Source organism: Mchenga conophoros, linkage group LG3 (genome assembly GCF_057382185.1).
Source record: "Mchenga conophoros isolate Kocher_MC1m ecotype Shallow Benthic linkage group LG3, M_conophoros_male_GT1.1, whole genome shotgun sequence".
NCBI classification, from domain to species: domain Eukaryota; kingdom Metazoa; phylum Chordata; class Actinopteri; order Cichliformes; family Cichlidae; genus Mchenga; species Mchenga conophoros.
The window spans coordinates 32,886,086-32,905,426 of NC_140528.1; the positions used below are offsets into that span (position 1 = coordinate 32,886,086).

General features: G+C 43.4%; 1 protein-coding gene across 1 annotated transcript; it reads left to right on the forward strand.

Annotated features, from left to right (window-relative positions):
- The first annotated feature begins 14,003 nt into the window (after positions 1 to 14,003).
- Positions 14,004 to 18,489, forward strand: LOC146578233 (E3 ubiquitin-protein ligase TRIM21-like). Its single transcript, XM_085268593.1, has 2 exons — positions 14,004 to 14,086; positions 16,636 to 18,489. The coding sequence occupies exon 2, from the start codon at positions 16,645 to 16,647 to the stop codon at positions 18,340 to 18,342; it is 1,698 nt and encodes a 565-aa protein (XP_085124719.1). The 5' UTR covers positions 14,004 to 14,086; positions 16,636 to 16,644; the 3' UTR covers positions 18,343 to 18,489.
- The last annotated feature ends 852 nt before the right edge of the window (positions 18,490 to 19,341 follow it).

A 19,341-nucleotide genomic window follows, 5' to 3' on the forward strand; every position in this document is an offset into this window, starting at 1 on the left:
CTGAGTTTACAATTTACTAGAACTGCCAAAAACACATGAATAGAAACAAATGATGAAGGATCCACTTCAAGGAAAGTGGAAAAGCCTCTGTTAGCTGCTGTTTGCAGCTAGCAGAGGCTAACAGAGTCTAATACCAACGCTAACCAACAGTTTAGCATATCGTCGACAGCTCACCTCAGCATGGCTGTCCTCGGTCAGCAGTGAGCTTTATTAACTTGCACAAAGTTTTACACCCTGTTTGAGAGTAAATAAAAGTGGACATTTCTCAGCTCCAGCATTGACAGCTGAGGTAAACGGTGGACCGACAGCTTATCCACAAAATGGGAAAAACTCCGGTCCAGAATCCGGTCCAGTCCTCGTGGCAGTAAAAACTGTAATCATGCATACATGCTTTTGTCACACCTGACCATTTCGTACAATATAATTGAAGTTTTGGATTTAAAAATTTAGCAGACGTGAACGGCAACATTCCTGATGAGGCTGGTCAACGCTGTTCAACTAGAAGCCTACGTGGATGATATCACAGCCTACACATCCCCCTGAACTGTACTGCCTCAGTGAAATACTTGCTCACTCACACCAAACTTCATTAAATGTGAATGTGTTACTTTGCTGGTTCCCAGTTGCAGCTTAAGTGCATCCAATATTAGATTTCCCAGCTTTTCGAACACACCATGAGCTGTGCCATTTTCTGGGCACAGCAGGTTAAAACCATATAAAGATTTCCTGATGTTGTATCTCCAATAACAGGTCACGGCATTTCGCTCTCGAGGCAGCCAGTGCCCTCCCTGCAGGCCCAAAAGGTTGATTCGGTTCATCTTGACGCACACCTGTGTGCACTTGTATTCAAAAGGTTTTTCCGTGTAACAATCTTATAGTGGGTGTGGGGAGCCATAGATTCAGCACCCCCCAGGACCACCCGATGGGCAGATGCTCCACCCTCCTTGAAAGAGCTGAAGAGATGCCTATATGGGATGTCACCGAGCAGCCACAGTGCAGAAGTCAGAGAGGGCCGGCAGCCAGCTGCACCAGAGCAGACCGAGGCCCGAGGTTTGAGGGCCCTCCACCCCCCAAAGTAGCCTGACGGAGTCATGGATGCCAGGCCCTGCCAAGCAGCCGCCGGGAGTGAGCCAGTATGTGAGACCTGACTTGACACATAGACATAGACAAACATGCACACACAGACACAAACATACACCACCCTCATACACACATATACAAATATTCAGCACTCACCCAGTGTGGAGACAAGATGAACCCACACTCCCCAAACACACTCTGAACCCCAAGTCCATTTCTTTTAGGGGAGAAATGTTTGATTTTGGGGTGGGGGTAAATTTCATGATACATGATCACATGGTCAAATATTTTTAGATGTTTGGCTCCTCCCACGGGATGGTGTGCATCTTTCTCTGCTTTCTCTGAGATGTGAGTATGGATATGTGTGTGTTGACTGTTGAGGCAGGTGGATGCTGCTGATTGCTGGTTTGAAAGAGTTCCTAAGTGTTGATTGGATGATTGGATGTACAGCAGCTTCTTAAACCCCAGCTCACAGCCACCTCCGCCCTCTACTTCCCTCCTCTGTACCAAATAAGGAGCCAGCTTTGATCCAAATCAGCTAACTGCGCATCACCAGCTCTTCCTCGTCCTCGCTGTCCAGAAGCAGCAGCGTGATGATCTTGACAGGGAAGTGGTGAAGCTGAAGGTGTCACTCTGCTGCCAGTCGTCATCCCGACAACATGAAGACTTCATCTGTGTCTCTGCTCCTCGGTGAGTCAAACGCTGAAATCCTTCACTCACTCATAGCGTTCATTTATCTTATAACACAGTAACAGAGTGTGTGCTGGATGCTCTCACTGACTGACTCTAAAATGAAATCTCTTCAGGTCTGTCCAAAGTCTGAAGTTACGTTTATGCGAGAAGAAGAGTTCACTCTTCTTCTTTAGTGTTTTTGTTGTTTTAAAGTTCAGATCCATCGTGTGTTCTGGACTCAGAGAGTTGGACCTTCATATCCAGTTTGTTGTCTTTAACATGTTGACTTGTAGAGAAGTCAGGCAACCTCTTTTTTTTATCGAAGATCAATTTTCATTCAGGAAACCACAGCTGCTAGCTGCAGGTACCACATGCTCCTCTGGTCTGTTATGTAGTCTTCACTTCCACTATAGAGAGCAAACTTTCCTTTATGTGGACTCTAATGAAAGGACTGGAGACTGTTTTTTGTCATTTACCTTACTTTTGTGCATTTTGTTATTTTTCTCATGATGAGCTTCAAACAGAAGCAAACTGGGACTCAAACCTGTGAATAAAGATCAATGAAGCAGCTTCTCCAGGTTTTTATTCAGCAGCTGATGCTGAATAAACAACTAACCCTTATCCCATGGCTTTGGTTTATAAGTTCTGACTGTTTAATCCTGAGAATGCTTTTCTTGCCTGCTGTACCCCTTACTCTTTTATTCCCTATTGCCCATCCACCCCAAACTGCTGAGTCTTCATGAAGCCTGAGTGTGGAGCAGTTTCTCTTCTGCTGCCAATAATCAACAATTCCCCAAAATCTGCTTAGTTTGGGAAATATTTAGGTGCAGGGTGTTGGATTGTCAAAACAGATATGACGCCCACCTCATTCAGACCAAGTGTACCAACATAGTTTCGTCAGCATGTGTTAAAACTGAGCTGGCGCTTTGTGTGATGTTTATAAGTCTAAATGTACTTTTAAAACCTAAACAGAACCTTCAAAGTGAATTAAAGGTCTCCCCCCTTTAATGTGATGTTTTTGGAACAAGACCAGATTGAAACAGGTTCCTGCCCTCTGACCTTCAGTGACCTCTGACCTCCTGTTGCAGGTGTGTGTGTGCTGCTGCTGTCTGCACTGACTGTTTGTGCAGGTGAGTAGATGAAGTGCACCATGGTCCAGGACAAACACTGAGTGTAAACACTGATAGAAACTGTCCGTCTGTCCTCCAGTCTCTCTGAGCGTCAGTCCAAACCTTCAGCAGTTCTTCACAGCAGCCTCAGTGTCTCTGACATGTGACGGTCAGCTGGGCTCTGATGGATGGACGGTGAAGAGGGACACAGGAAGTGGGACTGAGTCATGTGGAGCAGGGGGGCGGGGCTTCAGGAGGTTCAATGGTCCATCCTGTGTTTTTGATGAGTTCAGCCCAGTCAGTGGAGTTTACTGGTGTGAAGGTGAAGCTGGAGAGAAGAGTGAAGAAGTCAACATCACTGTATCAGGTAATGAAGTCTTTCATTTCATCAGACTAACAGCACACTGTTATACCACCTCTAACTCACTCTGTGGGTCTTTTCCTCAGATAAACATGTGATCCTGGAGATCCCTGCACTTCCTGTGAGGACAGGAAGTGATGTCACTCTATGCTGTAAAAACAAAATTGGTGGCACAGCTGCAGCTTATTTCTACTTTAATGGACGTCCTGTTGGACCTAAATCAGAGAAAAACATCACCATTAACGTGCAGCAGTCTGATGAAGGTCTCTACTGGTGTTCTACTGATGAGTTTGGATCATCTCCTCAGAGCTTTCTGAGGGTCAGAGGTCAGAACACTGTTTCCTCTTAAAGCTTAAACCTGTTGAGCTGATAACAAACTGAATGACCCAGCTTCATATCTTTCCTGCAGATCCTACTACACCAACACCACCAACAACAAAAACATCAGCAAACATCCATATCTCCTGTTCTCCTCCTCCTCTTCCTAATCCCTCCTTCATCATCCCAGTCATAGTTACTGTAGGTTCTCTGGTCCTTGTGGTTCTGGTTTTGGTTCTAGTTCAGCTTCTTTGGAAGAAACACACAGGTATGATATCCGTCTGACCCACCTGGGCTCTTTTGGTTCAAGCAGCAAATTAAAATATTTTGAAATTTCACTTGAGAAAATCTGAGGGACTTTCCTGTCTGCACTTATTTTGTAGAGCACTGGGTCCCAACATCTTTAGACTGATGCGTTCCCATGGCCCAATTGAAAAGTTTTAAAAGTTCTGGAAGTGGGTCCATAAAAATGAAAAGTATTACTGATATAAACTTGGCTTATCTCTCATTCAAAGTCAGGTCCAGACAGCTTCCATCAGGGTTTCAATTTTAGGATCGCTCCCTAGAAATTAGATTCAGACTAAAACCCCACAGACACAAACACCAGTTTGGGTTGTTTTTCCCGATTGGCTGTCACTTGTTAAGGTGGTATGATACGGGAACAGTTTTCTGTGGTCTCATCACTCTGATGCTGCCATCATGGCTCTGCTTAATCCATAATCAACGAGTCTTTGCTCCTGAATCCTGTACCTGTAACATCAGACTGTCTATGAAGGTCTTCTAAACATCCTACAGCAGTGAAGTGATCACCAACGTTCATTCACATCACATCATTTCTGCAGGGAGACACCAGCCAGCCTCTACAAATGATGTCACATATGCCGAGGTCACCATTAGAGAGTCAGCCAATAAGATGTCAGTCATCCAACCAGAAGGGATTTACTCCAGCCTGAGCATAAACACTACAGGTACACATTCTAGCAGGTGACATAAATGAGCGATAAAAGCAAGAGAAATTGAGAGTTGAAGAAGATGAGACTTTTTTTCTCCTCTTCATGCTGCCATGTGTATTTGACCTCTGTCTCTAAATTAATCTGAAAGTTTCTTGTTCTGGACAAATTTAAATGTAAACCCATTTTCTAAAAATTTTAAATTTAAAAAATGTGTAAATAAACAAAGAATACAAAGATTTGTAAATCTTATATTTTATTAACAACACAATACCAAAACCAGGTTAAAAGAAGAGAAAACCAAGTGGTACCAAAGACCAACAGCTGGAGGAGGAACACTTCCAGAAATGACTGTCAATGAACACAGTTCACCACACCACCTATTCCAGGAGCGCAGCTTCATAGTAGGAGAGTCAGGTGCTGAACTGGCCTGCCTGCAGTCCTGATCTTTCATCAATGAAAACATCTGGAGCATCATGAAACCAGAAGCAGGACAAAGAAGAGCCAGGACTGCTGGGCGGCTAAAACCCTCCATCAGACACGGATGGAGCAACATCCCACTCCCAAAAAGTCCAAAAGCTGCTGTCCTCAGTTCACAGACATTTCCAGAATGATGTTAAAAGGCGAGGCTGTACAGGAGCATTACAAAATTACACTTCTGACATGTGTTTGGTTTTCTGTCTTTGAGAGAATATGAGACTTGAAAATCATTGGATTCTGTTTTTATTTGTTTTAAACAGCATCACTACTTTGAGGTCGTAACATGTGGTCATGGAAAAAATATTTTTACCTCAAATATATCAAAAGTTTTGAAAGTGGGACAGGAACGCAGGATCCACAGCAGGTCTGCAGCTCTGTCGCTAGTTTCCTGTTTTACAGTTAACGTTGTCACTGGTTTCCACTAAACCTTTACTGTGGTCTCTGTGGTCGAGTCACTGTTTGAAAAATGGGACAGTGACAGTGTCAGACAGCCGTGGCACTGATCCTGCAGCTTCAACAGATCGCTGCACTGGAAGAATGTGATTGGTACATAGTGTGAGGCAGTTCAGGTTAGTATGAACGTCTGCCCTTTTCCAAAATAAATGTGGGAAATTTTCTTTATCCATGTGTGTTTGGTGAAAAATAAAGTTGACAAGTCGCTCAGAGAGAGATCAAAGATGAGGTTAGGCCACCTTTTGGATTCCACACGAGGAGCTGATGAAGATGCAGAGTCACCAAAGTGACGGGAGAAAGTTCTCCTGTGTGAGATGCAGCAGTCACATCAAAAGCAGATAAATGGTGAAGTCACCTGAGTCAGTAGCTGTTTTTCCCCAGAGTCGAGTGTTCATTCACCCACATCAAAACAGGTGCTGCTCGTGTGGTTAACTGATGAGAGAAGCTGAAGTCTCTGCGTGACAGGGCTTCCTTGTTGACACCAGTGGGAAATGATCAAAGGTAAAACAACCGGTGTGATAAACCACGAAGTGTTTTATGTGTTTAAGTTCAGTTTAACTGCTGTTCGAACGTTGTGGACTGTTTCCCGCCATGAAGAAAGAAAAGATAAACAGTGTCTGACAGAACATGAGAGTGTGCTGAACTGGATCAAATTATTACTGAGAATGAAATACCATGACCTCATGAACTACAGTAAACTAAGAATGATGATGAGTAGAAGGAAGAAGACGACCCACAAACTCCCTCCTCAAATGCCTGTCTCCTCAAGGTCAGCTTTGTTTCACTCAGCAGTTCCACCTCAACAACGCCGTGTGGTTCAGTCGAATTTTCCCGTATCAGTTATAGTTTCCCTGCTTTCTTTCTTTCCGGTTGTTTCTGCCCTCCCGTGACCATCCTAGAGCCTGTCTCTCTGCCTGTTCCTGCTCACAGAGAGGCTTGTACCCTGCCTTCCCCTGCACCCTTTCCAGTTCCCTGAATGGTGGTCGCTGTGGTCCAGTCAGTCCCAGTTGCCTAGAGCAGCTAGGGCTCCGCTTGTCCCTGCAACCATATCAGTTCCTCAGGTAGCAACAGCTAGTGTCCAGCTGTCACCTGCTCCCAGCGTGAGGACATCCAAGGCCCAGTCCACCTTTGCACCCTGGCTGGTGTCCAACTACTTCCCATGCCTGTCCCTACTCGTAGGGTGACAGTGGCCAAGACACAACCTATCCTTGCACTCGTACCCATTCCTTGGATTGGGACAGCTGTTCAGCCAATCCCTTCAGCAGTACCTGTTCTAAGCGCTCAACGAATCTTAATACACCATGGAAGCACAAGCAACAGGGGCGGGGGTAAGCCGGTGTAGACAGCACATCTGGTCCTGTAGCATGCGCTGGGCCCAGATCTGCCCCCTGACCTCGGCCTTGGAGATAAGCATGCAGAGGTGTTTGGGGTGCAAAGGATGGGAACGAAGATTCTAAACACAGTCTGTTATCATGGAGAAAGGTCTTGTTGTCCAGCTCCAGCCTTGAGGCCACAGCTGGCGCCAATGTGGTAGGCGCATGAGATGGTAGTGATTTTCCTTTAGTGCAAAAACTGCATGCCAATTTTACAGTTGCTCTAGATGTCCGTCACTGGTCTCTCAATCTCCAAGATGTTATTACTATTATTATTATCTCGTTATTACTATTACTAAGCTCTTTTTAGCGGCTATTTGACCACAAACAGCTGGTGCAGCTTTGCTAGATTAACCCAATGATTTAAAATCATGGTTGACATTAAATATTTTGCATGTAAATGATCAAAGAACATAGATTTTACGATTTGAGTCCCGTTATTATCTTTAGGGTGACCTTAGCCCTTTGGAAAACTCCAGAACTTCCTGATTAAAAAATTTGCAAGTGATTTCTTTCATGGCAGTTTTTCATTTGTGAAACAAATCAATTCCGTTGTAAAAGCCAACTTCTTCCAGCTCAGGGCAAAAAATAAGAACATTTTGTAATCTGCTGACTTTAGAAAGTTATTCATGCATTTATTTAATCCAGGCTTGATTACTGTGATAGTCTTTATTTTGGTATCAGCCAGGCTCTGCTCTCTCATCTTCAGCTTGTTCAGAATGCTGAATCCCAGTGGGATAAGGTAGAGATTTCCTGTCCTCTGTTGATTTCCCCTCCACGATATTCATTTGATCTTAATGCGCCTTGCTGCTACATTTATGGTGGCCCATGAAGGACAAACACTGAGTGTAAACACTGAAGTGCTTCACTCATCTGTCACAGATAGACACACTAACAGAGTGTGAGCTCTCACTGACTGACTCTCAAATCAAATCTGTTCAGGTCTGTCCACAGTTTCATGTGTTGTTTAGGCGACAGGAAGAGTTCACTCATCTTCTTTTGTGTTTTGGTTTTATTTGATATTTGTTTGTCATGTTGTGAAGAGGAAATCAAGTAGAGATGTTTTCAGTTTCTGTAACATGATGGTTTGTATAGATATCAGCCAACAATCATCAGATATCAGCTTTCACTCAGGAAACCACAGCTGCTAGCTGCATGTACTAAATGTTTGTCTGACCGGCCTTTGTTGTATAGTCTTCACTTCCTCTTCTGTTTACTAATTTTCCATCATGTCAACTGAGTCAAATTTAATTTCTCTCAGAGTTTGTATGCTTTGTTACTTTCTGATGATGAGCTTCAAATATGAGCAAAGTGAGACTCAAACAGGACGTAAACCTGCAAATAGAATCCATGAAACAGCTTTTTCACACTGTTCATCCCACAGCTGAGGTGGAATAAACATCTAACCTTCAAGAATGTGCTTTTTTATTTTGCAAGACCTGCCTGCAGTACCTTTACTGTCCACTTACCCAAAGCTGCTGAGAGCCTGAGTGGGGAGCATCAACTCAAACAAACAACAAATCAGTGGAGTTTACTGGTGTGTCATTCCGTTACAATCGAGGTGAGTGGCTGCAAATTTCCACCAGGTTCTTGAACCTCTTTCATATCCGCCCCAAGCAGGCCCATAATCTCTTCATCTGCTCCACTCACCTGGAGCTGATTTTTGGCAATCAGGCTGGAGATATTTAAGCCTCACACTGACGTTCCTTCTCCACCAGTTAGTCAGCTACTCCATGTTGGAGCTGGCTTTTATGTCCCTTGTTCTCGTGTGCCTTAGTTTTCCACGTCTCTTACTCTACCTTAAGCTCATCCCTTGGACCTCGAACAACTTACCTTCACTCTGGAAATCTCTCCGTGCCTAACCCTTCTAAGAAGAAGATCAAATGGAAAATGAATGATGGAAACGGAGGTCAGAGCTGCAGACTTGCTGGTGAGGAGAGGTAATGATCTTCAGGCAAGGCAAGCGCTGTTCAGTCCTCTCCTCATCTTCCTCGTGCTCCTTTGTATATTCCATGTAGCATTAAAGGCACGAATGAGTTTAAACAGGTAAAGTCAGGTAAATGGATCCTGGTTATTGATTCAAAGTGACTAAAGACAGTAAAGAATAAATGTTTAGGCTTTATTGTGTCAGTCAGACAAACATTAACAGTAACCTGTCTCTCCTATCAGACACAGAGATGAGTGATGACATCAGAAATAAACCTGAGTGCAAACAAAGGGAAATGTTTCTTCTGTGAGCTGTGTGACGTTAGCACTGACCAGCAGAGGGCGTCGGAGTCACATGATTGAAAATAAAGGCATAAATTGTCCAAAATTAACTTTCTTTATTTCTGTTCCCTTTATGTGTCTCCTTTCATCTTGCCTCCTTGTCTCCTCCCTCCTTCCACCATGTCTTCCCCACTCTCACATTCTTACTTCTCCAGTCTCATTGTTCCTTCCTCCTCTATGTATGTCTCCTTCATCGCTTCTTTACTCTTTTTACCCTTCTCTTCTTTCACTTTATCTCCTGCCTCCTCCTATGTTGCCTCTATCTTCTTGTCTCAAAGTTTCCTTCATCCTTCACTCCTCCTTCGTTTCCTACTCTCTCCTTGTCTCATTTATTTCACTCTTCTTTATTTTCTTCTTTTCAGTTTCCTCCTTGTCTCTCATTGGTTCCTGCCTCCCTGTCTCCTCCTCCCTTGACTGTGAGGATTCGTGAAGGTGAAACATGTTCAACACAAACTGATTCTCCACACACATCTATGGGCTCAAATTGTGGTCATAAATATTTTGTACTTGTAAATCTGACCGACTAGTTGTGAACTGAGTTTTGTAACCTTGTAAACCAAAATATCTAAAACATGTATGTTTGTGCATCTATAGATGCAAATTGGTGTGTGTGCAAAAAAGATTTGGGTTTTTTGTTTGTTTGTTTTTAAAGAAAGAAAAGAAAACTAATAATAACAATAATTATTATTGTTACCAGTCTAATAATAATTAGGCTGAAGAACCAACAATTTTAGCCCATAAGAACCATAAGAATGAACTACCTCCAGGACCTGAAGCTCAGTAAAGCACCCCTCCAACAGCCAAACCTATCTGTTCTCTCATTGGATTGTTAAATTTGTGATTGACATGACGTTAACCAATCAGCTGAAAGGAAGAAAAATTCGGTCAAAATTTGTACTTTGAGGTTGTGTGATCCCCTTACAGTCTGAGCACACCCTTCACTCCCCAATATTTAAATACGGGGACCACTACCCGAGTCTGAGAGTCAAGGGCCCCAGATATGCAACGTTGCAAAGGCCTGTCAACCAAGTGAGCCCTACAACATCGAGAGCCTTCAGGAACTCAGAGTGAATCCCATCCACACTACAGGCTCTGCCACCAACCAGGTGTTTAATTGCCTCATTGATTCCAGACTCACTTCCCTTACAGAAGATCATCTGTGGGATTAGGACGGCTTGAAAAAGTCTTCATACCCCTTGAAAATTTACACATTTTTTCACCTTAAAACCACAAACTTAAATGTTTTTATTTATGTTTTTAGTAATAGGCAGAGGCTAGCCTGTTTGGCACCCTGGGCAAACACTCCATTAAAAAAAGATGATCTGATGTCTTCTCTGCTTAATAAGGTAATTAAAGAAGCACTGACACATTTTTCTGTATGTTTTTACATAATTCCACCATTTCTGGTTATAGATGCAGAAACTTCATGAAATGAAAAATCTTCCTGATCACAACCTCGGTCTTTTTCTAAATGACTTCTGCATACTATTGTGAATAAAAAATGAAATCTGAGATTTGTGAAACAGTTCTTTCTGTTGTTATTTACATTTTACGAAGGCCCCCAGATCTTGTGTAACTGGGTTTGTAAAGGCAGTTGTTCAAGCTCAGCAGCCTTGCAGTGACAGTCGGTCACGGGACTTTCATAGCGATCTGAAACTGCAGCTTCCCAGTGAGAAGCTTACAGGTAAAGTCACAGGGGTCATAATTTAATAAAAAGATTTACTCAATCTAGCCTTCCCTAGTTATTGTCTGTATCCTGTAAATGTTCTTTTATGTATTTTTAATTATTTTATTTTATTGTTAAATAATCTCCTAGTCGAGTTGTGTTTGTATTTTCTTTTACATATTTTCACTGCACTGCAGCTAATTAGTGCGCTCCACCTGTTGGTGTATTTATTGGCTTTTAATGTTTCCCTCCTATAAATGATCGTATTACTGTAAAACACTTTGGGGTACTGCTGGTTTTAAATGTGCTATATAAATAAAGTTGTATTCTCTTTGTTATTTCCTGTTCTCAGAAGGAGCATTGAGCTGTTCATAGACTGCATAAACTGCAGTATTAGCAAACTGCACATATAATTTATGTCCACTCAGGACTGTATGCTTGTCTTTCCACGTTCATATGTATATTTATATTTAGTCCCATGTCTCTGTATTAATCTGTGTATCTTAATAGTTTTGTTATCATATCTCTGTTTCTACACTCATTTTATATGTTGTTTCTTGTATATTTGCTGCTATGATAACTCAGTTTCCCTCTGAGATCAATAAAGTTTCTCTGATTCTGATGAAGACGAGTGTATTAGAAACAGCTCGTCCTTGTGGAGAAGCAGCAGCGTGACGAGCTGATGATGTTAACAGGGAAGTGGTGAAGCTGAAGGTATCACTCTGCTGTCGGTCTCCAACATGACAACATGCGGACTTCATCTGTCGCTCTGCTCCTCGGTGAGTCAAACCCTCCCTTCTTCAATTCTTTATCACAGCTCCAACACACACTAAAGGTCAAAGGTAAAGAGCCTATTTTCAGCAGCTGGAAGCTCTCGCTGATAGTTTCTCTCACATGAAATCTGTTCAGATCTGTTGGTTTTGTTTCCTTAGTGAGAAGAAGTGATCACTACTTCTTTTGTTTATCTAAGGCTGGTTGTATCTGATATTTGTTTGTGTGTTTGGACACAAATCAAGTAGTGTATTTCCTGTAAGCACCTCATATTTAACTCGAGTGTATGAAGATACAGCAAATGACAGAAAACTGTTTCAACTGCATAAACTCTTTAAAATTTAGAAGTTTAACTCTGCGTTTCTCTGTCCTGTAATCTGGACTGACTCACAGAGCTGAAGCTTCATGTCGTGTCTGTAAGAGAGGAAAGTGACCTGTTTTCATCAAACATTAACCTTTACTCAGGAAACCACGGCTCCTAGCTGCATGTACCACATGTTCTCCTTATCTGCCTGTTGTAATCATCACTTCCTCTGTTCAGACCAGATTGACTGAGTCTAACTAAATGACTGAAGATAGTTGGTTTTTCAGAATTAACGTCGGCTTTTCCTCATTTTCTGTATGCTTTGTTAATTTTCTGATGGCGATTTAGACGAGCGGGACTCAAACGACTGTAATGTTTACTAAACAGATTTTTCAGGTCGCTCACTCAGCAGCTGATATTGCCAAAGTCGCCTAACTTTAATCCAGTGATCTCGGTGGTTTGATGGTTCACTAACTCTGATTGCTTTTTAAATGTCTCTGTTTTACTTAGCCAGTAAGAGCTGATTGGGCCTAACCTACCTTTGCCAGCACTGGCTATGGGAACCTGCTAATGTTGGGTTTAATGTTGTGATTAGTAGAATCTGTAGTTTTTTACTTACTGAACAATTACTTAGAAACCTGCAGACGTATCAATACAAAAGAATTAGGGCCTGCAAAACAAGCAGGTCAACCCCAGCAGTTTTAACTGGTCCTGATATAAAACTGCTAGGACAGGTTACTCTCTCCTGGGAAGTTGGCTGCAGACATGCGGATTTCTGAATGGAAGAGATCCATGTACATGCCGATTTTTTAATCATCCAATGCATTAAAAAACAATAGTCATAAATAAAGTGTTTTGGCTTGTGATTCCTAAATAAACACACTAACACTAGCTACACATTTTTAAAGGGTGCAAATCCAAGTCTCCTATTCAGTGACTCTGGTCTCCAGAGCTGAAAATAGGTTTGAGGTTCTTTTGAGAATTCTGAAGTTGGTTTAGTCTAAAATGCCCGAGTTGAGAGCAGGTTCATGTAATTTCAGAATTTCTACCTAAAAAGAAATGAAAAGGAAAAATAGACCATTTTCCATCCCCAATATTTGAATCCATAACAATGGGAATATAACAGTTAATACTAAATATTAAACATTATTGTGCAGCACATAAGATCAACAGAACACAGTGTGCTTTGAGGTAGGAGCCAAAAAGGGTGTAGTTTGTGGGTGCGATCACCCGTGTGTACACCTGTGAGCATGGACGCGCTTGTTTTTAAAAGGTTCCTTCATGTAATGATCTGCTAGAGGGTGTGGGGGGGCCACAGCCCCGTCCTCCAGGGCATGAAGCAGGTATGGAGGAGATCAAAACTCCAGACATCCAGAGGCCCCCAGAACACAAGAGACCAAGGAAGACCAACAGAGGGGCAGCCGCGCCACTGTCCCAGTAAGAGCTGAGGAGAGTCCCAGATGAGGGCTCACTCAGCAGCCGCGGAGCAGAAGCCAGGGGGGGTTGCAGTGACGCGCCCGTGAGCTCCGCCGGCAGCCAGCTGCGCCTGAGTGACCGAGCCCCAGGGCGAGAGGCCGGGGGCACCCCACCTCCGAAGTGGCCCGAGCGAGCCCCAGGCCCCGATAAGCAGCCACCAAGGAGTGAGCCGGTGTGTACCTGGACGCCCATCCCCGGACACAAAGAACCACCAACGCACTGATGTCTGAGGGCGTCTGCCACCGGATATGAACTTTTTTCAAGACAGTGAATCTTGAAACCAGAGAAAAAATAGTGAGTTTTAACTTGTTCCATTGGCAGATTTTTTTCACTTATTTCAAGCTAAAATATTTATTAGAATTCAAATTTAGACAGAAACAAAGTGAATAATATTATTTTATTATCACGTTGATGCAGCACATGGTTCAGTTAGCTTTTTATAAACACGTGTTAGAAATGTTCTTCAATCAGCTCTTTTTACTCTCATTTCACAGCCAGTACTTTTTACTTTTACTTGAGTAAAGAAGTTGAAACAGTACTTGGAGTATTTTTAACAGTAGTACTTCTACTTCAGTACACACTGTATGTACCTCCCACCCGCTGCACACAGTCACTGAGTACAGACCGGCTGATTCCTGTAAAGAGAGAGGCAGGAAGAGGCGGAGCAACAGCTGAAAAACAAGAAGCTCAACGTCATTTTGCAGAAGTGAAAGTGTGAGAGAGCAGCAGCAGAGCTGCAGTCGAGTCCTGTTTGTCTCTAAAAGAAGATTCACTGGAGTCCATCAGGTTTGTCTCAGCAACAGTGGTGAGTGCAGCTGACCACACTTCCTGCTTCTACACAAATCTTCACTCTGTTCACTTTATCAGGGCTCTAGAGCGCCACCTCATTTCTCCATGGTGCCACTTAGGCTACGTCCACACTCGCCCGGATAGATTTGAAAACAGCGCTCCGCGTCCACACTAGTGTTTTCAGTCGTTTTCACAGAGTTGTGCGTCCACATTAAGACGGCTGAAAACGCTTACGTTCCAGTCCTGCGCATGCGTGAAACGCAAGATGATTCGACCGGTCTCATTTCTGTCTGCCGCTTATTCACTTTCCAGCTGTTTGAAACGTCGCAGCAGAGGTGGAGGAAAAGTACCGAGTTTTAAAATGGACTAACAATGAGGTGGAGTTGTTGCTGCGAGTAACACAAAAGTACAAAGTTGCAAAAGCGAGAGAGAAATAAAGAATTTGAAGAAAAGCTCTGTAGAGCATGTGCAGACTGATATTCATCTTTAATAGGACTGTCAAAACTGCTGCTGTATAATGCTCTCCACTATCTTTGTTTAATTGGTCACATGCCTGCATCACATGACTAACATGCATCATCGTTTTAGAAAGTCTCTGTTTTCACTCTTCACTGTGACACAAACGCACCGTCTCCAAATTATTTACTTTCCGGCTGTTTGAATCGTCGCAGCAGAGGTGAGCAGCGTGATAGGAGTGGATGTAGCTGTGGGTAATGAGAAAAGATGAAAAGAACGATTGATAACTTTTTCGTTAAGGCCGGTGCTCTGACACGGAGCCATCAACCTCTCAGTGTCTAACACTGGTCTGCAGACGGCATCAGATAATGAGCCACATTAGATGGACTCTGAGCCCACTGACAGTAAAAGGGTGAAGTGTAGACATTTGGAAGAGAGCGGCCTGACCAGTTTCTCTGACTATGATACTGTAAAGCTGACAACATGATGCATTTACTGTGGTGAGTGTGCAAAGACCATGGCAGGTGTTGTGCCAAGGTAGGGATCCCCAACAGGATCTGTTTCCCTGCGTCAGGAACATCGGCTGGGCAGGGAAAGCGGACCCAACGCACTCCGCCTCCATCACGACCAACTAGACGTGGAAGGAGTGATGTTTTAGTGACAACATGAAAGATGAGTGTGACCGTTCAGTTTGTGGGTTACAACAGAAAATTATACATTTATTGTTCTCGTGTGTTATCGGACGGGATCATTTTAACAAACCGAGGACATTTTCCTGATAATTATCTGTATCCTCCTGTAACTTTACTGTTTAAAGAGCTAAAACCTCCAACATTTCAGGATCAATAAGTCCTTATAAGACGTGTTTGTGAGCTAAAAATCAAGAATGTGGGATACTGTTTGTCTGTGTCAGCCAAACAACTTCACATCTTTGTAACGACTGTTAAAAAGATGTTCATCCTGTTGATCCTGTTCATCTGGACGCTGCACTGTACAGCAGACACGACGTTGTTCAGTTTGTGTTTCAGATGAACCAGTTTGTGTCTGAGTGTGTTGCTGGGTCTCCACCAGTTACTCTGACAACTGAAGGTTCAAGATTTTTATTTTGACATTTGCACACAGGACCAACAGTCCATGCACAGTGGAATACTTGTGCAGAGCTTTCCAAGTCAAATCACACTTTAACAATATAAAGACAGAAAAAGCAGGAGGATAGAAATGAAGTCCGGAGTAGGGTAGTCGTACTATTTTCTATATACAAAGAAAAAGAAGAAAATGTACAGAGAGTGTGTAGTTCTCTACCTCTTATCGCACTCACAGTGTTGCACATTTGTTCCACAGATCTGTTTCACAAGTCTGTTGTGAGTGTATTGCCCGATGGTCAGTGAACCGATGATACATTCAAAGTGAGGTTAAGTAGTGCTGTGTTATTTTAAGTGTTCAGTGTGTTTTTGTTTGCCGTCAGTCTGACAGTTGTGGGGAAGAAGCTGTTGAAGAATCGTGTTCTGTGTGTGATGCTGCTGTCCGCTCTGTTGTGTCTGAGATTGTATGTGCAGCTTTGTATGTGCAGGTCCATGGATGCAAGTGTTGTTCCCATAATCCTCTCTGCAGACTTTCTGACTCTGCAGAGCCTTCCTCTCTGTCTGTGTAGTGTTTCCATACCAGACAGTGATGCCTGCGGTGAGGATGCTGTCTATCAGTCCTCTGCAGGCCTGGGTGAGAGGGTGGTGGTTCATGCCAGCTTTCCTGAGCAGCCGAATGAAATAAAGCCTTTGCTGGGCTTTTTTCACAGTTGCTGTAGTGTTGAGAGTCCAGCTCAGGTCTGATGTAACCTGCAGTCCCAGGAATCTGTGGCTGTTTGCCCTCTCCACCTCCGTCCCTTTGACGATAAGAGGCTGCAGGGGAGGGAGTTCTTCCAAAAGTGCAGTATTCATTCCTTGGTCCGTGTTGAGGATGAGGTGAAGAAGCTTCTGTGATGAGTAGAAACTTAAAGAAGTCCAGACGCTTTTCTCTCAAAGCTCCTCAGACTACTGACGCTTGTTTCTCTCTTTGTAAAAATGAAATTTAAAGTGAATTTTGAATCAAATGTTTCTCTTCTTTCTCCCTCAGAGTGCAGACATGTCTGCTGCCAGCAATCTGCGATCTGAAGATCAGTTTCTGTGCTCCATCTGTCTGGATGTGTTCACTGATCCAGTCACTACATCATGTGGACACAACTTCTGCAAAACCTGCATCAGTCAGCACTGGGACATGAGTCAGAGCTGTCAGTGTCCCATGTGTAAAGAGACTTTCTACACTCGACCTCAGCTGAAGATCAACACCTTCATCTCTGAGATGGTTGCTCAGTTCAGACGTGAAGCTCAGCAGAAAGCCAGCAGCAGCAGCTCAGAGCAACAAGCTGCCAAACCAGGAGAAGTTCCCTGTGACGTCTGCACTGGAACCAGACTGAAGGCCCTGAAGTCCTGCCTGGTGTGTCAGACCTCCTACTGTCAGACTCACCTGGAGCCTCATCTGACACTGAAAGGTCTGAAAAGACATCAGCTGGTTGATGCTGTGGAGAACCTGGAAGGCAGGATGTGCACGAAGCACGATAACCTTCTGCAGCTGTTCTGTAAGACCGACCAGACATGTGTCTGCATGCTCTGCTCTGTTTTAGACCACAAGAACCACGAGTTTGTTCCTCTGAGAGAAGAATATGAAGGAAAGAAGGCAGAGCTGGAGAAGACAGAGGCTGAGATTCAGCAGATGATCCAGAAGAGACGACTGAAGATTCAGGAGATCACAGAGTCGGTGAAGATGAGTAAAGATGCTGCAGACAGACAGAAAGCAGAAGGTGTTCAGGTCCTCACGGCTCTGATGGAGTCTGTTGAGAGATGCCTGAAGGAGCTCATGAAGGAGATCGAAGACAAACAGGAAGCTACAGAGAAACAGGCTGAAGGTCTCATCAAAGATCTGGAACAGGAAATCTCTGAGCTGATGGAGAGAAGCTCTGAGGTGGAGCAGCTCTCACGCTGTGAAGACCACCTCCACCTCCTCCAAAGCTTCTCCTCCCTGAAAGCTGCTCCACCCAGCAAGGACTGGACAGAGGTCAGAGTTCATCCACCATCATATGAGGGGACTGTGGGGAGAGCTGTGGCTCAGCTGGAGGAGACAGTCTGGAAACCCATGAAGAAGAAGCTGTTAGAGGCTGAGCTGCAGAGGGTGCAGCAGCATGAGGTGGATGTGACTCTGGATCCTGATACAGCTCATCCTAAACTCATCCTGTCTGATGATGGAAAACAAGTTTATCATAGTGATGTGAGGAAGAAACTTCCAGACAACCCAGAGAGATTTTCTAAGTATGTTTGTGTTTTAGGAGAGCAGAGTTTCTCTTCAGGCAGATTTTACTTTGAGGTTCAGGTTAAAGGAAAGACTGCGTGGACTTTAGGAGTGGCCACAGAGTCGATCAACAGGAAGGGAAAAATCACAGTGAGACCTCAGGATGGTTTCTGGACTGTGATGCTGAGAAATGGAAATTTGTACAAAGCTAATGCTTCCCCTTCAGTCCCCCTCTGTCTTCATCCTGGTCCTGAGAAGGTGGGGGTGTTTGTGGATTATGAGGAGGGTCTGGTCTCCTTTTATGATGTAGGTGCTGCAGCTCTGATCTACTCCTTTACTGGCTGCTCCTTCACTCACAAACTCCACCCATTCTTCTGTCCCAGTCCTAATTATGGAGGTAAAAACTCTGCACCTCTGATCATCTGTCCTGTCAATAACATTAATCTACCCCTGATTTCATTTGTAGATCCGCTTGATTTCTATTCTGATTCTGATTGAAGGGAACAAATGAACATATTGAGTGTAAATCCTCTACAGTCTCCATGTTTCTATAGAATCTGATCATCAGGACTCTGATTCACACTTTGATTCTCATGGAGTTTGATTTGAACAGAAGAAAAGTTGAATCAGGAAATGTTCCCACTGATGGAGACTCGAGCTGAAGAGCAAATATCAGAGAACAAATGTCCAAAAGCTTCATTTCCAATAAAGTTTGTTCAATGCTTTGAGTGAATCCAGACTCATGTGTGGCTGTTATACGGAGCATCAGAGTCCAGCTGAGTTATGTTGGATACAAACTGCTTATTTTGGCTCTGTGAGGAGTTTTGTTCACTGAAAACTGATGAGACGGATAATATTCAAAGAACTCTGTAGAGATTCATGCATCCATGTTCTCCACCTGCAGGTGTGGAGGAGAAAGGTGGAGCACAGACTGCTGCATCCTTCCAGTCACATCATTTTGATGATTATATTTGCATGTTGTGATGATTTGGGTTAAAGACAAACAGAGTTGAACGGCTGCAGTCACAGCATGAAGACGATGCTGAAGCTGAGCTGTCAGTGAACATGTTTCACTGTGATTTGATTTGAAGAATAGAAAGTGTGTGTGGCTGCTGACAGCTGCAGTCTCTGCTAGTCTGCATAACACACACACAACTTTCCCCCTGAGGCAACGATGCAGCAACAACACAACAGCTGCAGACACACACACACACTGTTAAAGAACACTTTACTGTTTAAGGCAGAATTCCTCAGTAACAATGATTTGAGTCTACTGTGTCTACTGTGGTTTCCAACATACAATCTACTGAAACATGTTTTTCTTTCTGCCGTACAAACTATTTGATCACAACATCTTTGCTTTTTTCCTCCAATCGTTTATTCTGATTATTTTATTTAGTTTAACTAAGAAAAGCTTAAAATTTAACTCTTAACCTGATTTAAACGTTTAATTTCTCATTAACTCAGACTTTTAATTTATTTCCTTGTTTAATGTAT

Bases quoted from the DNA above. Each gene is read 5' to 3' on its own strand.
- LOC146578233 (XM_085268593.1), top strand. From the start codon at position 16,645: ATGTCTGCTGCCAGCAATCTGCGATCTGAAGATCAGTTTCTGTGCTCC.